At 41.4% G+C, this 25,408-nt stretch overlaps 1 protein-coding gene across 2 annotated transcripts; it reads left to right on the top strand.

Moving 5' to 3' along the window:
- On the top strand, positions 1–25,408 carry LOC106095199 (kelch domain-containing protein 10 homolog). 2 transcript variants are annotated; one of them, XM_059370082.1, is made up of 4 exons: positions 1–261; positions 586–1,252; positions 24,266–24,808; positions 24,877–25,408. In XM_059370082.1, the coding sequence occupies exons 2-4, from the start codon at positions 611–613 to the stop codon at positions 25,303–25,305; spliced, it is 1,614 nt and encodes a 537-aa protein (XP_059226065.1). In that variant the 5' UTR covers positions 1–261; positions 586–610; the 3' UTR covers positions 25,306–25,408. The 2 variants fall into 2 exon arrangements, with proteins under 2 accessions (XP_059226065.1, XP_059226064.1); XM_059370081.1 differs by lacking the exon at positions 1–261 and having other exon boundaries at positions 456–1,252.

Genomic DNA, 25,408 nt, shown 5'->3' with positions numbered 1-25,408 from the left:
TTGTTTGTTCCATTCAATAGAAACTTTTTCAAAGTACAAAGAACAATTGGTTACTTTTGATGCATAAGATTAATTTAATATATGAAGAATTAAAGTATGACTGTCACCAAAAAGAAGAACTACTTCGGAAAATTGTTTTACTCAATAAATTTTGTATAATTTTAAATTGTTTACTTCTGTGCATGTAATTTGAAACTAAGGAACGTGCTTAGGAGATCGAGAAATATACATTCAGCGATAAAAACAGAATAAAAGCATAAGGTAAATGCAATAACGTCAAATTGACAGCCCCCCAACATACATATGCATGTCGTGGTGTTGGTGCTCAGCTGGTGTTTTTTTTTAATACGTTTTAAAGAATCGACAAAGAAATACCATTGAAGAATATTAGTCTTTTTGGACATAAGTGCTTCGAATCGCCCCATTCTTTTTTCCCAAATTTTAATTAAGTAGTGCTGGTTGAATTTTTAGCTAAATTTTTGTTATGAAAATTTTACAATTGGTCGTTTTCTTCACGCTTAATTTGTTAAATAATCTCCAAGAATTTAATACCACATTCATTCGTCATACATACACATATTTTAGAGGGCTGATTGTTCGAGGCAGCAATATGGATCAAGACGATGGCCATCTAGAAGAAAATGAACAGCTTCAAGGCGACAATTATGAAGGAATGCAAGATTTAGCAATAGGTGCGCTAGAGGAATATATTGCAATGGATGTAATGGAGGAAGACAGTGACATAGACAGCGAACCCGGTGATGCTGTTGACGATGACGACGAAAGTAGTGACGACGTTCATGAGGAGATAATGGAGCAGGATTCCTGGTCTTCCGACGAATATTATGATGATTCGGACTCCACTTTTCAAGTGGAGAGCACAAACGCCTGTTTCCAACAGCTACATCGCATGCTAAACCGATATGGAGAGCAGACTAAGCCTAACTATAGTTTTAAGCCACTGCGCCTTATTCGGTGTCAGTACAAATCACGCCATGATGTTGGAGAATTTCCAATAGCTCGAAGTGGCCATCGTATTATAGCTTCGGAATCCCATCTATACTCTCTGGGAGGGTATAATCCTAAAAGGACACCCAATAACACGCAACGTGATGCTTGTATGCTGTTTCAAGAACTCTGGGCATATAACTTCGCAACAAGCCGATGGAAGTTACTTTTAGATGCCGAAAATTCCGCAATGCCTAGAGAGTTAGCATCTAATGCTTTGGTTATATACAACAATGTTTTAATTGTAAGTACATTTATGTTCCTTCCACAATTAACTTTAAGTTCAGTTTCAGTGATAAATACAAACTTTTTCGTAGACAAGTACGTCTAACCAACGGGTATTGGCCTAAATTTTAATTAGGAGCATTGATTGGAATTTAATTTTTATTTGAAACATGGTCTTTTCGTTACAACCCTTTAATGTGGCATAGCAATTGCCCAAAAAGTAGACCATTTTCTTAATATATATTGAAAATATTGTTATATGTGTGAATTAAAGATGTGCACGTGACTGATTGTTCACTCACTTTTTTATGTCGACTCACGTTCACGCACGCTCGGTAGACAAAAATTTTAATCACGCACGCGAATAATCATTTCTTTTTTTCATACAAATATTAATGTTTGAAATTTATCAGCTCTGCAGAACCACTTATTTGCTTCCTTTATTTTTATGCATCTGTAGACGTTAAAATATCATATGAGAGCATGCGAAATATTTTGTTTTTCGTTATTTTTTACACTTCAGTCGTGATTTTCTTTTGAGTGTTTCGCAAGTCGTTAGCATCTCGCGTGTTGTGAGCGTCTCGAGAGTCGTGAGCGTTTCGTGAATCGTGAGTGTCTAATGAGTCGTGATTAGCATCGTGACCACGATTTCTCTCACTCACGCTCACGCACGAAGAATTTTAATTGAATCACGGTCACGTGATTGGATTTCGATCTTATAATTTCTTGGTTGGAATTATGCACCTTTCTACCTTGCACAACTTTACGAAAAAATTTACTTCTGGACACTCCTTCTGCATTATTCAGTCCTCATGCCAAAATTATTAAATAAGACGTTCGTTGGCAAATTTGGAATATGTACTGTTGTTTAGGAGGGTTTATCAGCTATAAACATTTATCTTTCAATTTTGACTGTTTGGAGCCCTAACCCGTTAATTACCTTCACAAAGTTCCCGGCACGAGATAGCTGTGAGCGCCATATAGGTTGATGTCTCTGAGCACCACACTGTGTGGTGTTCATTGCTGTCACGAGAAGCTAAGCTGCGAGCTACTATCCACAGGATAGTAGCTCGCAGCGGATAGTGGAAAGCGCCGTACGGAGTAGCTGTAACGGCAGTAGTAGACAATCAACGGTATCAAGCGGAGAGTCTCAGTTTAAATAACCAATGGCCACCCTGTTTTCGCGGCGATCGGTCCTTTGGACCGGAACGATTGTATTTTCAGTGATTAAATTCTAAATATTTATATATAGTTCTTTTTTTATTTTGTATAATGAATCTTCCGTTCTATCAATGTATATTCCATTAAGGGAATTTGATTGATCACCTACAAATAAATAAATAAAATAAAAGCGTTACACAGACTAGTACTTTGAGCTCCGAGCTGTGTTACCTCCACTTACAAATGTTTACCAATAATTTGTCAGATATACTTTATGTATAGGACGCCACCGCGGCGCAGAGAAAAGCACATCCGCATTAGAAGACGCATGGTTTCGAATCCAGGCGTGAACATCAGAAAATATATAACTTTTCAACCAACAGATATACTTTAGAAATTTTTTATCGCATTACACCTCAAGTTTTTCTCAAGGGAAATTTGTGGTCCGTTTTTATTCAATGTTATTTGTGCATTATAGCAGCCCTTTTGCTTCTTCATTTAAGTTTCGATGTTTTACTTTCCAATTATTTGATGCTAGATTTGAGGATCTGACGTGGACAATACAATTTCGTGATATTTTCCTGGTATAGTGCCCTGGAATCCATATTTCCTTCTCCCGGGATTCATCTGATAGATCTCTGATTGGTACTAAATTGTGTCTAGTGACATATCCCTTATTATAAAGAATTTTATGAACTGTTACAGACATGGATATTCAATTATAAGTTTGTGCTATCCCTTCTAACATATATTCACCAAATTTTGTTTGCATCAATTCTTTTATATATCAACACTTATTAAAATAATCCCAATATGTGTAGTGCCTGGTCTTTGAGTTTAGTTTTTTCTTAAAAAAAGAAGGTCTAGAAAACTAAAAAGGTTTACAACTAAGCAGTACACGTTTTAACTATTACTCAGATTGAACTTTTTGTATGAATATTCATATGAACAGATAAAATTTTTCCCCGACTTTTTCATTGGAACATTTTCTATAGAGGTGCATTTTCACCTTTAAATAGAACATTTTGGACTTGTTGCTTCCCAAATGGCTCATTAGAAAGCTCTTTGCCTAAGGTAACTTCAAATGCATTTGGGGTCCCCATCAAGTTTATTAAATTATTATTTCTGTACATTTCTGACTGTGTGACAGAGTGTGCCTGGGGTCTGCATTGAGAACCTATTACTGGCTTAGGTGTATGTCCATAGTGGCATGGGGCGGATTAATATCTGCACCCTCTTTTCAGCCTAACTTAACCTAAGAAGTTCACTTCCGTAAAGTAGCTCTGGCAGCAAGTATGATTTTGCCAGGAGGAGTCGTTTATGCTTTGGCGTATATGATTGCGTTTGATAAAGTATGCGGAGCATGCCAAAAATTTTCCCTGTGATACCGAATTTATGAACAGTCCAAGTAAGAGATTTATTCATTACTGCCAAGGTTTTTTGCTTTCTTCACAAGATGGATGTGCTGGTTACCAATTAATATTATCCTTCCTTACTCCTTACAATCAATGTTTTTGGTACGGTAGGAAATCAGTAAAATCATACGGCCTTATTCACAAAACTTAATGAAGCCTTAAAAAATAGGTTTATTTGTCAAATAAACCTATTACAAATCTATATTAAGTTCTGTTGTTGTTGTAGCAGTTTGTTGTGTTCTATTTTTCGTCTGCTGGATTCTGTTGAGTTTCCAGATCCAGGAACTCTGCGACTAAGATGGGGTGCGTCCAGAGGGATCTGGGTCTAAGTCGAGTGGGTCTGGCTTTGCAGGTAAACAGCTGACGTGTGTTCCCTGGCCACAATCGGGACATACATCTTGCACGTCTGCATCAATCCTTGCTCTGTAGGAATTGAAGCGGCTGCATCGGCTTTGGTTTTGAGGGGAGATTAATTTCTTTAAGTGCAACTGGAGGCGCTCGTTGTCCAAGGACGACATTCACCCGGTAGCTATTTACTGCATCTGCTACCGTGTCTGCATGCTTGATCTAGAGATTCTCTCTTGTAGTGCTTAAACTCACGTTATAGATCATATAGATTTGTCTTAAGGCTTCTGGGCGGTATAGACCTTCCCACAAGATAATGATTTGGATGGTATCTGCGATAACAGCCCCAAAGGTATTGCTTAGACAGCATGTAGTTATGTCTTCGCACTGGTCCTACTCCACCGTCGCGGAGGGCGGTATTCTGACAGATCTGATTATTATTCCACTGCGTATAACAAAGCTGACGAGACCATACTGGCGCTGCATAACTTACCACAGTCCGGCCAATTGCTTTGTACGTGGTCAACAAAGTTTCTTTGTCTGCCCCCCAAGTGCTGCGAGCAAGTGACTTGAGGACCTTATTTCTGCTATTGGCTTTATCGCAAATTGCTGTGGCATGTGGGGAGAATGTTTAAGAGCTGTCAAATGTGACGCCAAGTATTTTGGGACGCTTGATGGTCGGAATTATTTCTCCATCGATCACCACAGTCAGCACGGCATTCACCTCACGCGTATTTGCAGTGAACAATGTGGCTGAAGATTTGGTGGCAGATATCTTCAGATTTCTTGCAGCGAAATATGAGTCAAGTTCGCTGAGGTGGACGTTTAACCTATCGCAGATGTCAACAATGGATGGGGGCTGATGCCAAGATCGTACAATCGTCCGCAAATGATACGATCTCTATGCCATCTGCAGGGGAGGATAGGCAGAGGTTAAACAGTGCCGGAGGTATCACCCCGCCTTGGGGAACTTCCTGTTTCACTCTACGGTGCTTCGATTTCTTTTCCCTAAATTCCACAAATGACTAGCGACCACACAGATAATTCGCGACCCAGCGTTTCAGGCCTGGCTGGAGGGACGTGTTGGCGATGTTCTCAAATAGTTTATCATGGCTGACCGTGTCGAATGCCTTCGAGGACCGTCCTATCACATGACCTGAGCTGATTGAAGCCACAGCAAATGTGTGCGATGATGGCATGCAAAGCAGCTTTTTTGGTATGCAGTCTTCGAAATCCATGTTGATGGAATGGAATGGAAATGCTCCTACGAAGCTCGGGAGGAGTAATGCCTCAAGCGTCTTTGCTACTGGTGAGAGAAGGGACTCTCCCAAACTCGGGTCCTGTCCTCGTAAGCCGTAAACGTGGAGCTTTCAATCCGCTCTGCCAAAGCTATGCCACGCTGGTCGTTACCTAGGGGAGAATGCCATCAAGTGCGACATGTCCAACATGACCTAAGCCAGTAATCTGCTTGTGCGCTCTAAATACTAACAAGTTAAAGTGTCCTTAGTTCAGCAGGGCTGAAGTTTGGGAACCCACCATCATGGATTCTACTAAAAATTTATACATAATAAATTTAGTTGAAGGTCATAGTTTTTTCTACATGCCAAACTTCTGTCAAACCAGCAAAAATTAAAGCTTCTAGGAACCGAACAAGGATGATAGAGAGATCGGTTTGTAAGGGCTCAAGAACTCAAATCGTAAGATCGGTTTATATGGGAGCTATATCAGGTTATAGACCGATTCGGACAGTACTTGGCACAGTTGTTGGAAGTTATAACGGAACACCACATGCAAAGTTTCAGCAAAATTGCGGCTCAAGAAGTCAATTCGGGAGATCGGTTTATGTCGGAGCTTTATCTATCTCAACCGATATGGCCCCTTTTTAATCCCCAACGATCTAAACCATTATTAAGTATCTGTGCAAAATTTCAAGCGACTAGCTTTACGCGTTCGAGTGCTATCGTGATTTCGACAGACGGGCGGACATAGCTAAATCGACTCAGGACGTTGAGACGATCAAGAATATGTGTACTTTATGGGGTTTTTGACGAATATTTCGCAGTGTTACTAAGTCAGGAATTCCGTGCTAATCACAAAATCCCTAATTGTTTTTAATACCACGCCCCTAAGTTGGTTCATGTCTGGTATTGTGTCACCACCTAAGTGCCGATGTCTGTTAGCCGCGAAAGCCGGACAATGACATAGGAAGTTAAGAAAAAGTTTTTGCTTAACTTTTGGACAATGTGTAATAACTTATGGTTGTTGTTGTTGTAGCAGTTTATTGTGTACTATCTTTCGTCTGCTTGATTCTGTTGAGTGTCAAGACCCAGGAACTCCGCGACTAAGATGGGGTGCGTCCACAGGGATCTGGGTCTGAGTCGAGTGGGTCTGGCCGGGCAGTTAAACAGGTGACGTGTATCGTGCGGTCCCTGGTTACAGTCGGGACATACATCTTGCACGTCGGCATCAATCCTAGCTCTGTGGGAATTGAGGCGGCTGCATCTGCCGGAACGTAATTGAGCCAGAATCACTCTGGTTTGCCGGGGGAGGTCGATTTCTTCGGGTGCAATGGGTGGCGGTCGTACTCCAAGGACTACATTCACCCGGTAGCCAGTTAACGCGTCTGCTACCGTGTCTGCATGAATGTTGTTCAGACCCGCTTGATATGCCGCTTGATCTAGAGGTTCTCTCTTGTAGCGCTGGACCTCACGCTCTAGATCATGTAGATCTACCTTAAGGCTTCTGGGCGGTGGGTATCTATCCACAAGATGATGATTTGGATGATTTCTGCGATAACAGCCCAAAAGGTATTGCTTAGACAGCATGTAGTTATGTCTTCGCACTGGTAGGATCTTTGTCTCCTGGTGGAGGTGGTCCACATGAGAACTAAGGAGGCAGCCCGTCGCAGTTCGGAGGGCGGCATTCTGACAGATCTGAATATTATTCCACTGCGTGTCACAAAGCTGACGTGACCACACTGGCGCTGCATAACTTACCACAGACCGGCCAATTGCTTTGTACGTGGTCAACAAGGTTTCTTTGTCTGCACCCCAAGTGCTGCCAGCGAGTGACTTGAGGACCTTGTTTCTACTTTTGACTTTATTGCAGATTGCTGTGGCATGTGGGGAGAAAGTGTAGGAGCTGTCAAATGTGACGCCAAGTATTTTGGGACACTTGATGGTCGGAATCAATTCTCCATCGACCATCACAGTCAGCTCAGAATTCACCTCACGCGTATTTGTAGTGAACAGTGTGGCTGAAGATTTGGTGGCGGATATCTTCAGATTTCTTGCAGCGAAATATGAGGCAAGCTCGTTGAGGTAGACGTTCAACCTATCGCAGATGTCATCAATGGGTGGGGGGCCTGATGCCAAGATCGTACAGTCGTCCGCATATGATACGATCTCTATGCCGTCTGGAGGAGGTGGAATGGAGGAAAGGTAGAGGTTAAACAGAGCCGGAGATATCACCCCGCCTTGGGGAACTCCCTGTTTCACTCTACGGTGTTTTGACTTCTTATCCCTAAATTCCACAAATGACTGGCGGCCACACAGATAATTCGCGACCCAACGTTTAAGGCCTGGCTGGAGGGACGTGTTGGCGATGTCCTCAAATAATTTGGCATGGCTGACCGTGTCGAATGCCTTCGATAGGTCCAATGCCACGAGGACCGTCCTATCACATGGCCTGGGTTGATTGAAGCCACGGCAAATGTGTGTGGTGATGGCATGCAAAGCTGTTGTTGTGCTGTGCAGTCTCCGAAATCCGTGTTGATGCTCGGCGAATGGAAATTCTCCTACGAGGCTCGGGAGGAGTAATGCCTCAAGCGTCTTAGCCACCGGTGAGAGAAGGGAGATCGGTCTGTACGACTCCCCCAAACTCGGGTCTTTACCAGGCTTCAGTAGCGGGATCACTCTGCCCATTTTCCAGACATCGGGAACTATAAGAGTGTTCAATGACAAGTTAAGGACAGTGGTAAGGTACTCAACTCCAGGTAAATCCAGATTCTTCAGCATCAATGTAGAGATTCCGTCGGGGCCCAACGCCTTGGAAGATTTGGCGCCACTGATGACATTCGTAACTTCGCCCACGGTAAATTGTGATGGCTGTTCATCGGCTCGGAGACCACGAATACGGCGAATGGCTCTTCTCCTTGCCCTGTCTCTCTCGGGATGCACGATAAATTGACGGTTGAACAACCTGGCGCATCTCTTCGGATCAGTCACGGTTAACTCGCCAAAAGTGACTGAGGTCCTGTCGTCCCGTCTACCGGGGTTCGAGAGAGACTTAACAGTGGCCCACAATTTGCCTGCACCGGTGCCTAAGTTACATTGCTCCAAGTGTTCCAGCCACAAATTCCGCTTATGTTCGTTGACTACCCTGTTTATTTCCAGATTCAGCTCGCTGATTCTGGGGTTAGCGGGGTCCATAGCACGAATCCCATCACGCTCGTCTGCGAGTACCACTGCTTGCGCCGGGAAATTGGGTCGCACTTGCGGTATTCGACCGGCTGGAATAAAGCGAGCGGCTGCTGCGTTGATGATGTCTCGGAATTTCCTCTCGGCCACAAGCACATCAGAGGGGGGTGGCAGTTCATTGAAGCGGCGATTGGTATACTCTCTGAAGCCAGTCCAATTGGCCTTCTTATAGTTGATGAACGTTCGGCGCTCAGAGGTTATGAAGTCGGGTGGTCGGTCGATGGTGAGGATTATGGGGAGGTGGTCTGACCCCAAAGAGATGACGGCTTGCCAGGATACGTCACTCAGGAGATCAGGGGATGCGATTGAGATGTCTGGCGAGCTGCTGCACCTCCTCGTAATCCTAGTGGGGGCATCCTCATTCACCGTGCAAAACGTGGAGCTATCTATCTGCTCTGCCAAAGCTATGCCACGCTGGTCGTTGCCTAGGGGAGAATGCCATGACGAGTGATGTGCATTGAAATCCCCCAGAACCAGACGACTATGGCCAGATAGCAACCCACTTATGTCGGGGCTGTAGGCCTGGCCATTAATCGGGACACAGCTGCCAACCGGCGGTATATACACGTTGTATATCTCTATCTCGGCAGTACCAGACTTGACTGCTACCCCCATACATTCCATGTATGGGTCACTAGCGTCAAGCGCAGGCGAGATAGGTCTATACTGCACGGAATGGTGTATAACGAAGGCCAATCCCCCACCTCCATTCCTTGAGCGATCCTTACGTAGCACATTGTAGCCGTGACAACTGTGCAAGCTGCAGGTGTTAGTCAGCTTTGTCTCCTGGATCGCTGCGACCGATATGCTCTTCCGACTCATAAAATCCACAATCTCATCAATCTTGCCTCGCAGTCCATTGCAGTTTAACTGCAGGAACGATACATTTCCCGACACTGGCCTGGCAATAGTAGGGCTAGGGTGCTGTCTTTGCATAAATTGCCGTACGGGAGAGGTCGGGGGGGTCACATAGTCCGACGACGAGGACGCCGAAGGCGACGACGGCGACGCTTGTGACCCACTGCTGGCTGAGTTCGCACAGCACCTAGCGACATAGCCAGTATGACTATACTCCCGTAGCGAAGTTAGGCCAGAGCAAGAACGGAAATGTACCCACTCCAAGCACCTGTTACACCTCACCGACACTGACCGATGATGAAGGCGGTTCTGGCAAACGGAACAGAACCAGGGTCCGGGGTTCTTTTCAATCCCGGCACGGACCAAAAGCATACGGAGAAGGCACTCCGGGATGTGCCTCTCCCATGACGAAAAAAGACGAACACGTACACTGAGGCGGCAGCCCTTGCCGATGAAGATTCCATCGGGTCAATCCGGTACGTACAACCGGCTGCCATGGGATTGATAACTTATGGTGTTTTTTTCTTTGCTACTTACACCATTTGAAGCGAAAGAAATTATAACTTATGGTGTTTTTTCTTTGCTACTTACACCATTTGAAGCGAAAGAAATTATAATAAAAGATCCCCCCTATATTTATTTATTAATACAAAAAGTCTTACGGCCAAATAACTGTATTACAAGGCAATCTACCTGAGTAAAAGTATTTCTAAATTGAGACAATGAATATATGCTTATTTACGTTTGTTTATGCATATGCATAGTTCTTTTTGCTATTAGGTATGTACGTACATAGTTTTTCGAAAGCAATTTCGCATTTATATTATGAGAAATCGCACGCCACCAGAGCAGCGGAGATTAACATGTCCGCCTATAACGCTAAAGGCCTGGTTCCGAAATCTGGCGGGAACATCAGGAAAAATTTTGTCAGTGATGCTATCCCCTCCTAATGCTGGCGACATTTGTGAGGTCCTATGGCGCACTGCGGCACGCCGTTCGGACTCGACTATAAAAAAATTGGTCCCTTTTTATTGGCTTCAACTGGAATCGGACAGAGCTCATTGATATATGAGAAGCTTATTGGCAAATTTGCATTACTAAGTTGTATGCGAGCTTTGAGAACCATCAACATACCTTTCCAAATTTAAATTTATTGGAGGTTTAAAAAAAAATAAAGAACCACCTTATAAGACTTGAATGTATGTATATAAGGGGTTGTAGTTTTTGTATTTTCTTCATACGACATCAAGGTGAAATTTTTGTGTTTCATGTTTTGATACGTATTTTCTAAACAAACGTTCAAAGAGTGACTCAGGAGTGTACAACTACGTAGTGAATGACGAAAGCAATTCCCCTTCTTAGTGTGAGCGGAATGCCATTCCACCACCACAAACAGTGAATTCCACATTTTGCACCAGGGGACTACAGTAATGTAAAAATACTAAACAAAAACAGCTGCTTGCAGCCACAACACACACTCACGAGCAATTCGAAATAAACTTGTTTTCATCCATACCCCCTATCCCTCCAAACATTTTCTATCGTGCGAGTCACTAAATCTGCACTCAAGGAAGTTGAAAACAATCTCAGGCGATATCATTTTTTACTCTAATTAGTGTCTCGGTACGGGAGAAAACGTGCCACTTGGCGATACATACCCATGAGTGACTAAATAGGGACTAAAAAAAGTGTAAAATTCGATTATCAACGTCATTTATAAAAATAAATTGTTATTTGTCAAATGTTTTTTTACCTTTTAGAGTGAGGCTAATTTTTATTTCTCTTTCTAATTTATTTCTTTTCCAAATCAAGATTAATATCGAAGATTTTATTTGCAATGATTTTCCCTGACTGGGATTTGAACAGCCAACCTTACGATTGTGAGGCGTATGCTATCCCTCTGTGCTACCGGCCTTTCTTCATTACAGAAGGCTAAGTTAACATACATTCTCTTGTTTGAGGTTTTTGAGTTAGCGTCCAAAACAACAACAAAAAAATCTATTTTTAAATTTGAAGCAATAACAGTTGATTATGAGAAACTAATTAGCGAAACATGAATGATAGAATTCGGACAGTAATGTATTTTGTTGTTGTAAATCTTGAAATCTCTACAAACTATCATATAAAAGGACCTAAAAAGTGACTATTCTGGGAGGGAGTGAGAAAGTCACTTCCAAATGTTTGGAGGGATCACAACTTCCTGTGTCTATTGAATTTTTCTGTTTTTATATAAATGACCCCACTCCATTCCTACCCGTAAATACAAAAGCGTGTTTAGATATGTGTATACATATTTTGTATGTGTAAAAATAATGTAAATGGGTGTATATCCATACCAAATGCAACAACTTGTTCACTGTTAGCTCTCAGTTTTATTACTCTCTCATCGCATGGGAATCAGGGATGATAAATGAGGTTGGCAAAATGGTGTTAAAACGAGTTTAAAAAGTATTTTTTGTAGCTAAAATCTAATTATTTTTTAAAAAAGTAATATCATTATTGCCTTCATAATTTTTCCTTTTCTTTCAGTAGGTGTTATTTTCTTTTATATGTTTTAAAGACAACTAAATTTATATGCGATTAATGCTGCAGAAGTCCCGATGTGACCAATAAGTATACTACCTGACTCGGGCCCGCTCCACTGCGCCTTCTTTTACTTTATATGGAACAAAAGTTTCCTTGGAATGTTTATTTTCAACAATTAAAGAGCTTTTAGTGAAATACCATGCTACGAAAATAGTATATCGGTCGACTAACAGTTTAACAATATAAGTGCCTTTATCTGAATCCCATATGACCTTTATTGGTCTACCAATTTAAGTTTGGATGTAAGGTGTACTCCATTCTTAAAATACTTCATTTCTGTCCAACATTCTCATGATGTCTGATTTAGGGGTGTTTTCGGTGGTGAAGCGGTCCCCCAGACACTTGGCACTGAAAAAATATCAGCATCGTGCTCTTCTTTCAAATACCTTTTATTTATTTAGGGGAGTTTACACGATGAGGCGTCTCCCAAAAACATGGCCCCAAAATTGGTTATCAAATACCTTTTATTTGAGCCACATATTGGCATGGTCGAAAAATTTTTACCCTTTAGGGGGTGTTTTGGGGAAGGGGTGATGCCCTAAATACATGGTCCTACATTGGGATATCAAATTCGTATTATACTCCCAAATAACTTTATTTGAGCCATATATTACGATGGTCAGTAAAAAATAGCTGTTTGTGAGGTATTTTGGGAAAGGGGTAGAACCCCAGAAGTAAATATGCCCGATTTTGGGGTGTTTTGGGGATTTGAAAATCCCCAAGCCCGGAAAATATATCCGCAACATGCTTTATTCTCATATATCTATATATCATTTATTTGAACCCCATATTGCCATTGGCCTCAAAATTGGATATAAAATTTGTTTTCTAATCTCATTTAAACTCCTTATTGCAAAAGTCAGCAAATATGTCCGGTTTGGGGTATTGGCCCCAAAACCTATAAATATTAAGTTACATTCCCTTTTAGACCCAAATTGTCTTGGTGAGCAAATACGTTCTATTTGGGGGTTGTTATGGTGGTGGGGCGTCCCCTAGACAGTTGGTCCCTAATGTTGATATCAGATACGTGGTCTACTCCCAAAAACCTTTAATTTGAGTCCGATATTTCCATAGTCGGCAAACATGACCGGCTTGGGGGTGTTTTGGGGGATGGGCGGATTCGTGTTCTACTCCAAAAACCCTCCTATTTGAGCCTCATATTGCATTAGTCAGCAAATACTTCCTATTTGGGTTGTGTTGTGGGGGTGGGGTGGGGTGGCCCCATAGACACTTTTCGCGAACATTGATATCAGATTCGTGCTATACTCCCAAAGACCTTTCATTTCAGCCCCATATTGCTATGGTCGTAAATTTGTCCCCTTAGGGGATGTTTTTGGGGAGAGGCGCCCCCCCCCCCCCCCAAACACTTGGTCCCATATTTGAATATCAGATTCGAATTCTACACATAAATACCTTTTATTTAAGCCCCATATTCCCATGGTCAGTAAACAAGTCCTGTTTGGGGGGTGTTTTGGGGAAGGTTGGACCCCCAGAAACGTGGTCCCACATTTGGATATTAGATTCGTATTCTACTCGTAAATACCTTTCATTTGAGTTCCATATTGACATGTCCGTAAATATGCCCGATTTAGGAATGTTTTGGGGGTTGGGGTGGTCTTCCTAACACTTGGTCCGACACTTGGGTATCAGATACGTTTTCTTATCCTAAATATCGTTCATTTGAGTCCCAGGGGGGGCGGCCCCCCTAGGTACCCCATCCGAAATTTGGATACCAAATTTTTATTTTTAGGGTACTATATGTGAGCACACAAAATTTCGCTTAAATCGCACCACCCATTTTCGAGAGCTGGCGTTCCTGAAAATTAGTGTAAGGGGGAGGGTCCGCCCCCTTCAGATATCAAAAAATGTAGTACCCTATTTTCACCACGGGATCATTATGCACCATCTGAGAAACTTTCAAGAAAATCAGTTCAGCCGTTTTTGAGTCAATAAGGAACACACAAACAAACAAACACGAATTGATTCTTACAATATATGTAAGATATGTAATATGTAAGATTTAAAATTTTTAGCCTAATTTTTTTTATCCCCTCAAATTTCTCAAATGGGACAGCACAGATTCCAAAGTTCTTAACACTTGCAAGTAGCTCCACATGTCTACTAACAAACTGCAAAAGGCTTCTACATCCTAGTCCTAGCTATAAACGTGCGATAAATAGCTAGTTTGCTAAAAGGCTCATTTGAGAGAGGCTTGTACCCTATTTTGGCCAGTAGGAACGTTTTTTATAAGGTTGGCTTATGTTGAAAAGACGGTGCGTATACTAATTCGCTCCATTATACTACATACACCTAAGCCAGTAATCGGCTTGTTGTGCGAACTTAAAACTAAAATGTAACCTGGAAAAAGAAAATTTTAAGTTAGGAATTCCGTGCTACTTACAAAATCCTTAATTGCCGTTATGGCCCGGCCATCTCACCGGCATCCTCAGAGAAGGCGTTAATCTCCTCTTACACTGCAAGACTGTTCGTGACCTTGCCATCCTGGTTGTTATTGTCCTTATGGCAATTTTACTGACCGTAAAGATGGTCACACTCGATGTCCTCGCGTAAGCACCACATCACGTCACGCATTCCGTGGTCGCCCGGATCTTCGCCAGCAGGACCGTATTGTGGTCAAGCAGTCTAAAACAGATCTCAACCCCCAGGCCCACTCTGTCCTCTAACTTTGATCCATCCGTGTAACATGATCTTCCAGATGGCAATACTAGTCCGTCAGTCCAAGACTGTGGCGCTGGCAGCAGTGCCTCGCACTCGATCTGAAGGTTCATCTCAAGTATCCGATCGGAAACCTTCCCTTCCTTCCAGGTTTCCTATTGTCGCCTCGATTATACCGCGATGATATGAGCTGCTCCCATTCGCAATCCGATCTCCCATCGCCTAAAGTCTCATATCCACAATGGCTGCCTCACACCTAATCAGCATGTCAATGGGTCGGGTATCGAGAATAGTCTCCAGTGCCCTAGTGAGCGTGGTCCTCATCGCCCCGCCTATGCCAAGACATGTTCTCTGAACCTGTTGAATGGTCCTTATGTTGCACTTTTACCTTGAAACTACTGAAGCGTACGTAAGAATTGGTCTAAGCACGCTCCTGTAGTGCCAAAGGACTATCCTCGGATTCGAACCCCACTTCGAGCCTATGGTCTGTCTACATAGTGCCCAACATCAGTAAGCCATCGCAGTACGAATGTGACACTTCCAATTAAGTTATCTATAAACTGTGAAAAAATCACTATGCGTTCCGAATTTATAGCTCCACAAAGTTACACGTCATTTTGCAAAAAAAAAAATAATATTAATTTTTTGTTCGGTATTTGAAAATGTATAATACATGTATAAAAGTTGATATCGTCAGATCTGGCATCAGATATAATTGGATTCGGAGGGTTGTATATAATTGGATCTAATTGGATACAATCTGATACAATTGGATCTTGAATTTATCCCAAATATAAATACAATAGATCCAATTATATATAATAATATTCAACTGGGTCTTAAATCTTAAATTAAGAAAAATTGCTGTTGTTTTTTGCATCTAAATTTTGTTGTTTTTAATTAAACTATTACTTTTTACCATTTTTCCAAATAAGAGCTACCTTTACTTTTTGCCGCCAGTGGGGTTTGAACATTGGTCCTCTCGTTTGCTAGTCATGTTTATAATGTGCGCGGCTAAAGGTAAACAAATACAATTGGTCTATTTTTAGGACAAACAGCATCGTCTTTTGCTCCCGCCGCTACTCCTTTTTTTAGCTTACTCTTGAAAAGTATTGTAGTTATGAATTTCCACTCATTCTTTGTGTATGGGTTACACTCACACCCAACATATCGTTCATGTGTAGATTATTGAGCCCATAAAAGGTGCATTTCTATCCGATTTCAATGAAATTTGAAACAGTGAATTTTTGTAGATCTCTACAATCCTTTGTCGAATGTGGTCCAGATCGGACCATATTTGGATATAGCTGTCATATAGACCGATATTATTAGGTCTTTTCCCAAGACCTTATTTCGCCAAAAAAATTAATTCGGCATAGAGCTCTTACGCAGAATTATTATACCCAAGATATCGCCTTGGTGTAGGTCCCCTACTGCCTAGCGAAAAAAATGAGTGTTATTGCTTTTTTTCTTGTGTCTATATACTTTCTAAAAATTAATATAAGGTCGTTTCTCAAAAAAACTTATTTCGCCAATAAAAAATAAATTCGACATAGAGCTCTTACACGGAGCTCTAACATGCCGGAAATCGGGCTCTTGGCGGGCCCCTAAGGCCTAGCGGAAAAAAATTAGAATTTTTGGAAATCGGCTTCTTGTGTGGCCCCTAAAGCCTAGCGGAAAATTTTGTATTTTTGGCTTTTTCTTGTGTGCAAATACTTGATAAAAATGCAAAAAAATTGTATTTTTATTTTTTTTTATCCATATACTTCCTAAAAATGAATATAACGTCGTATCACAAGACCTTATTTCGCCAATAAAAAATAAATTCGACGTAGAGCTCTTACCCAGAGCTCTAACATGCCGGAAATCGGCATCTTGTGGGGCCCCTAAGGCCTAGCGGAATAAATTTGTATTTTGGTTTTTTCTTGTGCCCAAATTCTTACCAAAAATTCATATAAGGTCATAGAGCTCTTACATTTTTATGTACTGGAAATCAGCCTGTTGTGAAGACCCTACGGCCTAGCGGATAGAATTATTATTTTTGCTTTTTTCTTGCGTTCATATACTTCCTAAAAATGCATATAAGGTCTTTTCACAAGACTAATATTTTTGGTTTTTTAGGACCCAAATACGTTCTGAAAATGTATAATTACTTGTTTCACATTACCTCATTTCGGATATAGAAAAGAAATCCGAATAAAAATTATTGGTATTTTTTATCATTATTTTATTTTTTATTGCTTTTTATATCTCTTTTTTTTTAATTACCTTTTTTATGTATTACCTTTTTCCAATAAATCAACTTTAACATTATAATAATAAATCAGCTTTGACATTATAATAATAAATCAGCTTTATGACAGTTTCTGACCAAACAGGCCGCGTACAAAATTATTTTTAGAGACTATACCTTTCTATATAAATCGCTAAACCAAGACAAGAATGAGACTTTAGCTCGGGGAGTTTATCTTCATTCCCTTTCGAAATAGAATACAATCACTTGTTGGAATTGCCAGAACCGCCCCCTTAGCAATGAATAGAGGTGACCCTCTAGGTTCTATCTTGGGCCACATCAACACATCAACTTGAATACTCAAACATATATATGCAGATAATGGTCAAATTTATCTTTTTTGTCCCAAATCGACATTATCAGATGGTGTATTGAATCTAAAAAGCGATCTCTGCAAGGTACATACATGGGCCACAGCGAACAAACTTCTTATCAACCCAAAATAATCTAAATTCATGCTCATTACTGACCGAAGGCAAAATATAACATGTGAAGTTACAGTTGTAATTGGAGACCAACAGATAGAGCAAGTTTTTAAAGCTAAGAATCTGGGCATCATAATTAACAGCAATCTGACATGGACCGAGCATGACATTGCAACGACGGGAAAATATTTGGCATGCTCAGAAACCTATACCAAACTCATCTACTCACCCCGCAGTATCTTCGCACTCTTCTGGCTAAATCATACTTACTGATGTATGGTTCCGAATTGTTTGGAACCATACATCAGTGAAGCCGGTTAAGATTGCAATTTGCCTATAACGCCATTATAAGATATGTCTCCCATTGTATCTGGACAATCAACAGAATCAAGCAGACGAAAGATAGAACACAACAAACTGCTACAACAACAACACACTACTGTCAACAACACACCATTGTTGTGGATACCTATGCACATGATGATGATGGCGGTGGATACCTATGCACAAAATGATGATTTGGATGGTCTCTGCGTTAACAGCCCAAAAGGTATTGCTTAGACAGCATGTAGTTATGTCTTTGCGCTGGTAGGATCTTTGTCTCCTGATGGATGTAGTACACATGAGAATAGGTCCAGGTCCAGTGACACGAGAACCGTCCTATCACATGGCCTGAGCTGATTGAAGCCACGACAAATGTGTGCGTTGATGCCATGCAGTTTTCAAAATCCATACTGATGCTCGGCGAATGGAAATTCTTTTACGAGGCTCAGGAGGAGTAATGACTCAATTGTCTTGGCTACTGGTGAGAGAAGGGAGATCGGTCAGTACGACTCCCCTAAACTCGGGTCCTTTCCAGGCTTCAGTATGGGGGCACTCTGCCCATCTTCCAGACATCGTTAATTATAATAGTGTTCAAAGACAGGTTGAGGACCGTAGCAAGGTACTCAATTCCAGGAAGATCCAGATTCTTCAGCATCAGTGTAGAGATTCCGTCGGGGCCCAACGTCTTGGATGATTTGGGGCAACGGATGACGTTCGTTACTTCACCCACGTTAAATTGTGATGGCTGTCTATCGGCTCGGAGACCACGGATACGTAGAATGGCTCTCCTCTAAGCCCTGTCTTTCTCGGGATACACAATAAAATACACAATCCCATGGCAGCCGGTTGTACGTACCGGATTGACCCGATGGATTCCTTCATCGGCAAGGACTGCCGCCTCAGTGTACAACGCACTGCTTCAACAACAACAATAAATTGACGGTTGAACAACCTAGCGCATCTCTTCGGATCAGTCACGGTTACGTTGCCAAAAGTGACTGGGGTCCTGTCATCCCGTCTACCGGGCTTCGAGAGTGACTTAAAAGTAGACCACAGCTAGCTTAAATCGGTACCCAAGTTACATTGCTCCAATTATTACGGCCAAAAACTCTGCTTATGTTCGTTGACTACCATGTTTAATTCCATACAATTCCTTTAAAATTCTCATACTCTAATTAAAAAAATTGTAAAATCTAGTTGTATGTGAAATCATCAAATAAATGAAATAAAAGAATTAAATAAAAAACTTCTCTAGAGTCTTCGGCCTAAGGGTTGGTATTCTGCTTTCGATATTGTCGCTGAAATGTTTAATTGTTAAAACCTAAAGAAGTTTTTTATCTGTCCTTATGTTTTTTCGCAAATAAATAAAATAAGAAAAAAAAACGAACAATTTAAACCAATAAAACATACAAAAATTATGCCGGCAATAAGAATAAAGAATGTTTTCCATTAGCAGAGTTTCAGTATGTTAAAAGCTTTGTTGTTGCTGTTGCAGTGTGTTATACACTGTGGCGGCAGCCCTTGCCGATGAAGAACTCCATTGGGTCAATCCAGTACGTACAACCGGCTGCCATGGTATTGTAATTCAAAGATCTGGAATTATAAAAATTATGAAGAATATATGCTGTGAAGCTTTTCAGAAACTTGTGCCATTTGTTGAAACGTAATCAAAGGCAAACATTTTATAATACATGTTTTCATTTAAGCGGAGGTAATGTCCTAGAATTGTGACCCTTTTGCCACAGATTTGTATTTCAATAAAGCTATTTTTCAATTAACCTATTATTCAATTAATTGGAATCAATTAGTTCAAGTTATTTTTTTCAATTAAAAGCCTTTCAATAAAGCTGATTCGACTGTATGAATAAAGTTCTTCTTTTCACTCGGAATATTCATGGAATTCATCAATCGCATGATGGAGCCAATGTTGAAATTGTTAACTGAATAAATTGTTTAGGAGTTTTAATTGATGATAAGTTTCCCATAATTCAGATAGTGTTGTTTCTCGTACAAACTTGGCTCTTCGAGCATTGTAGACACGAATCTGGTTTTCTCGGCCGATCAAGGAGCGTTTAGTCCATGCACATGTTATATTTAACATATTGTATTGCATGGAAGCTTTTTCGGTTCCGCCAATACTAAAAGTTGGGTTTATTTTCAAAAGTGTAGTGCGCTATTTATATTTTTGCAGACGTTTTGAGCATATATCGCCCTTTGTGAAACTTTTTTTGGATTGCTATTTTAACAACGTTGTGAGCTTTAGAATGTTGATTATGTTTTACAAAGTTTATAAGTACCAGTCTCCTAGGTTTGTTTCTAATTGCTTCCGCTTTTGCCATTTAACGCGTGCTAATCAACTTTTGCTTTTGCGTGTACCACCGTGTTTGCCTTCAAAAGACTTCTTTGCTGGAGCTTCTTAATCCATTCTGACAACATGACCTAGCCAACGCAGCCGTTGTATTTTGATGCGTGTAACTATGCTATCGTCGTCATACAGCTCGTGGTTCATACGTCGCCTATATTCTCCGTTAACGCAAACTGGTCCATATATTTTACGAAGAATCTTTCTCTCAAATACTCCAAGCACTGCCTCATCTGCTTTCACAAGTACCCATGCTTCAGAACCATATAACAGCACGGGTAGTATCAGTGTCTTGTAAAGTGTAGTCTTCGTCTGTCGAGGGGTGGCCTTGTTTCTAAACTGCTTACTTAGTCCAAAGTAGCATCTGTTTGCCAGTATTATTCTTCGCTTTATCTCAAAACTGGTGTCATTCGTTTCGGTTACTGCGGTGACGAGGTAGATAAAGTTACTGACTATCTCAAAGTTGTGGTTCCCAACTTTCTCCATGTTCTTTTTCTGCTCGGTTGTACAAGGCTTTTTGGGAGTGGAGACCATCCATTTCGTCTTATCTCCATTTACTGCCAGACCCATTTTCACCGACTCTCTTTCGATTCTTTCAAAGGCTGCAGTTACTACTTCCGGTGACCGACCTATGATATCGATATCGTCGGCATAGGCAAGTAGCATGTGCTCTCTTGTGATTAGTGTGCCATATCTATTCACTTCTGCATCTCGTATAATCTTCTCCAGCAGGATATTAAAGAGATCACACGAGAGGCTGTCTCCTTGTCTGAAACCTCGTTTGGTATTAAATGGTTCGGAGAGATTCTTTCCTATTCTTACTGAGGAACGCGTATCTGCAAGTGTCATCCTGCAGAGTTTTATTAATTTTGCAGGGATACCAAACTCAGACATGGCTTGAAATACCTTTGAACGTAAAGGAGTATCGAAGGCGGCTTTGTAGTCAACAAAGAGGTGGTAGGTGTTGATTTGTCCTTCTCGGGTCTTTTCCAGGATTTGGCGCAGTGTGAATATCTGGTCTAGGGTGGATTTACCAGATCTAAAGCCGCATTGATAGGGCCCAATTATCTCATTGACTTTAGGTTTTAATCTTTCACACAGTACGCTCGAGAGTATCTTGTATGCGATGGGGAGGAGACTTATTCCTCTGTAGTTGGCACATTCCGTCTTGTCTCCTTTCTTGTGTACGGGACATAGTATGCTGAGGTTCCAATCATCGGGCATGCGTTCTTCTAGCCAGATTGCGCAGATAAGCTGATGCATACGCCTTATCGGCGTGTCGCCTCCGGTCTTAAATAGTTCAGCGGGTAACCCGTCAGCTCCTGCTGCCTTGTTGTTCTTAAGTCGGGTTACTGCTACTTGGACCTCATTCTGACTAGGAGGTAAACATTCTATACCATCATCAGGGATTGGTTCTGCTGTATCCTCTTCGCCGCCAACATCGGACACTAGCAGTTGGGTAAAATGTTCTTTCCATATCCTCAGCATGTTGTCTGTGTCAGTTACCAGATTTCCTTCTTTGTCTCTGCAGGAGCATGTGCCTGCACCAAAGCCTTCGGTTTGGTGTTTAATTCTTTGGTAGAATTTCCGGACTCCATTCTGACTCCTGTACATCTTCGCTCGCACTCACGTCTTTCCATTTCCTTTTTCTTTCTGCGGAATAGACGTTTCTCCTCTCTCCTTTTCTCCCGATACCTCTCCTTCATCTGGCGCGTTGCTACTGATTGAAGGGTTGCTCTATATGCCGCATTCTTGGCTTCAGTAGCATTTCGACACTCTTGGTCGTACCATGGGTTTTTTGGAGGAGGCTTTCGGTACCCAAGTACGGATTTCGCGGCATTTTCCATGGAGTGGGCAATAGTTTGCCACTGCGCCATTATATCATCGGAACAAGGAGTGTTTTCATCAAGCAGTTGGCTCAGTCGAGTGGAGTATGCCGCTGCCATTTGTTGTGTCTGCAGCTTTTCAATGTCCAGCTTCCGTGCAGTGTCAGATCGTACTTTCCTCACCATGTTCAAACGGGTGCGAACCTTTGCTGCAACAAGGTAATGATCCGAATCTATATTCGCTCCACGGATCGATCGTACATCTAACACGCTGGATGAATGCCTTCCATCTATCACAACGTGATCAATTTGGTTTCTCGTGTTTTGATCGGGTGACAGCCATGTGGCTTTGTGGATATTTTTATGTTGAAATCTGGTGCTACTAACTACCATGTTTTTTGCCACGGCCAAATCTATCAGCCTCAACCCATTACCGGACGTTATCTCGTGGAGGCTAAACTTTCCGACTGTTGGACCAAAAATTTCTTCCTTCCCTATTTTCGCATTAAAATCTCCCAGAACGATCTTAATATCATGGGCGGGGCAGCGCTCATATTCTCTCTCTAGGCGCTCGTAGAAAATATCCTTGGTCTGCTCGTCTTTGTCTTCCGTCGGGGCATGGGCACAAATAAGACTGATGTTGAAGAATTTGGCTTTTATGCGGATTGTGGCCAGCCTCTCATCCACCGGAGTAAAGCTGGACACTAGGTGTTTCAGTCTTCGACTAACCACAAATCCGCAGCCAAATTCATGCCTCGTGTTATGACAGCTATAGTATAGTTCGTCACCGTTTGGTGTTGTAGTGACGCCATTCCCAGTCCATCGCACTTCCTGTAAGGCGGTTATGTCTGCCTTGTACTTCTCTAATACATCCGCCAGCGCGTATACTGCACCTTCTCTATAAAGAGTGCGGACATTCCAGGTGCAGATCCGCAAACCATGGTCCTTTTTTCGTTTGCGTGGGTCGTCAACGTTTTTACTATTCCTTTGTTTTTTATAGTAGTTCTATGTTTTCCGGGGGCGGGTTACTGGCCCAGCGCACCAACCGCATGGGTTTGTGGGATTGCATGTATCCCTCGTTGTGGCGAGCCGCTTGCTCCAAGATCCGACGCTCGCCGCCAGCCGCCCCTAACCTGGGAACAGACGCTGATGTTGGCCATTGGTTATTCGAAGGCGCCAATAACTCGCCTTGTCATCTCGAGTATCATTGGCACTCAGTATTTAGTTAAGAGCCAGTGCCACCTGACTCTCCTATCGTAAATCGCTGATTGCCCGCGGCCGCATTTGCAGCTACTCCGCATAAGAACGGAGCTTTCCACCATCCGCAACCTGTGGACGCGCCCGGTAGCTTTCAGCTAAGCTTCCCGTGATAACGATGGGCACCACACAAGTCGGAGCTCAAAGTTCCAGCCTGTGTGGTGCTCATAGTCATCCCGTATCAGTCCTAGCACTCTCAGAGTTTTAAAAAATCAAGCCACTCTTACCTCAAGAATCCTTTACAGCATCTTCATTATATTTGTTTAAAGCTTGTCTTGTCTTTTCATCTACATCTTTTTAACTACTGATTATCATGAATACCATACATTTTTATTTTTTTTTTTTTAGTCAAATACTTCGTGCACTACTTTTTCTCAACACTATTTTATTGAGTCAATCCTAGTGAACTGTAATTTTTTTTTTATTCTTCTCGTAATCTTTTTCTATTTTATTATTATTATTTGGGAGTAGTAAAGATCTTATTAACGTTAAAATTGTAATTCTTAAATGGATCGAATGGCTTCGATAAAATGCTTGAATAAAGAAATCTAAATCTAAAAGTTATTCAATAACACCCGTCTCCTGTAAAATATGGATTTTATCGCTTGCATAATTTTCGGAGGAAGGGCTCGATATTTGCTCATATTGTGTATATACAGCTTCGTCCGACTGTGCTGAAAGAACGTCGAATTATGTATCATTAATATTTAGAATTATTCACTAATACCAAAATTATTTTTAACAACCCTATACATTAGAGTGGGTGAATTTTTTGCGGCTGTCACAACATTCGTCATTAGTCGTAATATACGACAAATTCTTGGTGAATTCTTAGGTTATTGTTCGCCCAAATCAGGCACCCTTAGACACCTATTTTAATACCACAATGTCAATAGCCTCTGATGGAAATTGACCTACCCACAACCCCTACTCTATAAATTTAATTTTACAAAAATATTTTGAATAAATTAAGTAGTTTTCAGTCATTTATACAATAGTTAAGAATTGTTTTATTTTATTTTTCAGTCGCACGGTGGTACGGGTTACCCATTTGGAGAGACATGCTCAAATGATTGTTATGTCTATACTACTGGAGAAAATCCCCAAGTAATGCTTCTCAAAGTCGCAGGAGATTTACCAGTGGCACAGTATGGCCCTGGTATTGTGATACATAATGATTATCTTTATACTATTGGCGGAACCACTGGGTTCGATTATTCATGTGACGTTTTTCGTTTAAATCTCATTACAAAAGTTTGGGAAAACGTATATATATGTCGCCCGGAAATGCGTGATGACCCCGAGGGTCGTTATAGACATGAAGTCGTTTACGATGGCCATCACATATATGTCCTTGGTGGTGGGACATCACACACCGTATACGATCTACAACGTATACCTGCATTCAACTTGGAAACAAATTGTTGGGATCATTTTGACACCTTACCTGATCGGACGGCGTCTTCGGCTCAAGATCCAGGATATCCCAAAGCTAGAAAATGCCTATCGTGTGTGCAGCATACAGCCAGTAACGGTGATATAGAAGCATTCATAACAGGAGGCCTACAGGCAAGTAATTTCAATTAAGATATCTGCTATAAAATGTATTATATATGGAAATGTTTCATTTGTTATAGGGAGATTTTACCACATACTTCAACGATATCTGGAAATTGAATTTACGCACCAAACAATGGTACAAAATTCACAGTGCAACATTACCACGGCCGTTATACTTTCATTCGGCTGCGCACGCTGGCAATGGCTGCATGTACATTTTTGGTGGAATAGAATACAGCGAGAAGGACATGAGACGTCGAAATGATCTCTTCAAAATGTGGATGACAATACCAAAGCTTAGTGATATTTGTTGGGATGCTATTACTCATTATAACCATAATTTGCATCGCTTCGATCGGGCTACTCTTTTAGGTGCTGGTATACCTGATCGTTATGTTAATCTTTTACCTTCTCTGCCACAGCGAATGCGAAAACACATTTCTGAGGAGCCTTCTTCTTCTTTTATAAATACCGTGACAAAACGAATGCGTTCGCACATCGACTAAAGAGGTCATGTTATTAAAGGGTTTGTTATTTCTTTTTTTCTTCTTTGAAGTTGTTTTGATCCAATGCCATTTGTTTACAAATAAAACGTATTTTTGAAATTTA

This window comes from Stomoxys calcitrans, chromosome 5, assembly GCF_963082655.1.
Source record: "Stomoxys calcitrans chromosome 5, idStoCalc2.1, whole genome shotgun sequence".
Taxonomy (NCBI): domain Eukaryota; kingdom Metazoa; phylum Arthropoda; class Insecta; order Diptera; family Muscidae; genus Stomoxys; species Stomoxys calcitrans.
This window is presented reverse-complemented; position numbering and strand designations above follow the sequence as displayed.

Coding starts and splice junctions, on each gene's coding strand:
- LOC106095199 (XM_059370081.1), top strand. CDS start 485: ATGAAAATTTTACAATTGGTCGTTTTCTTCACGCTTAATTTGTTAAAT. Junction 1,253..24,265: donor TATACAACAATGTTTTAATT/GTAAGTACATTT, acceptor TTTATTTTTCAG/TCGCACGGTGGTACGGGTTA. Junction 24,809..24,876: donor TCATAACAGGAGGCCTACAG/GCAAGTAATTTC, acceptor CATTTGTTATAG/GGAGATTTTACCACATACTT.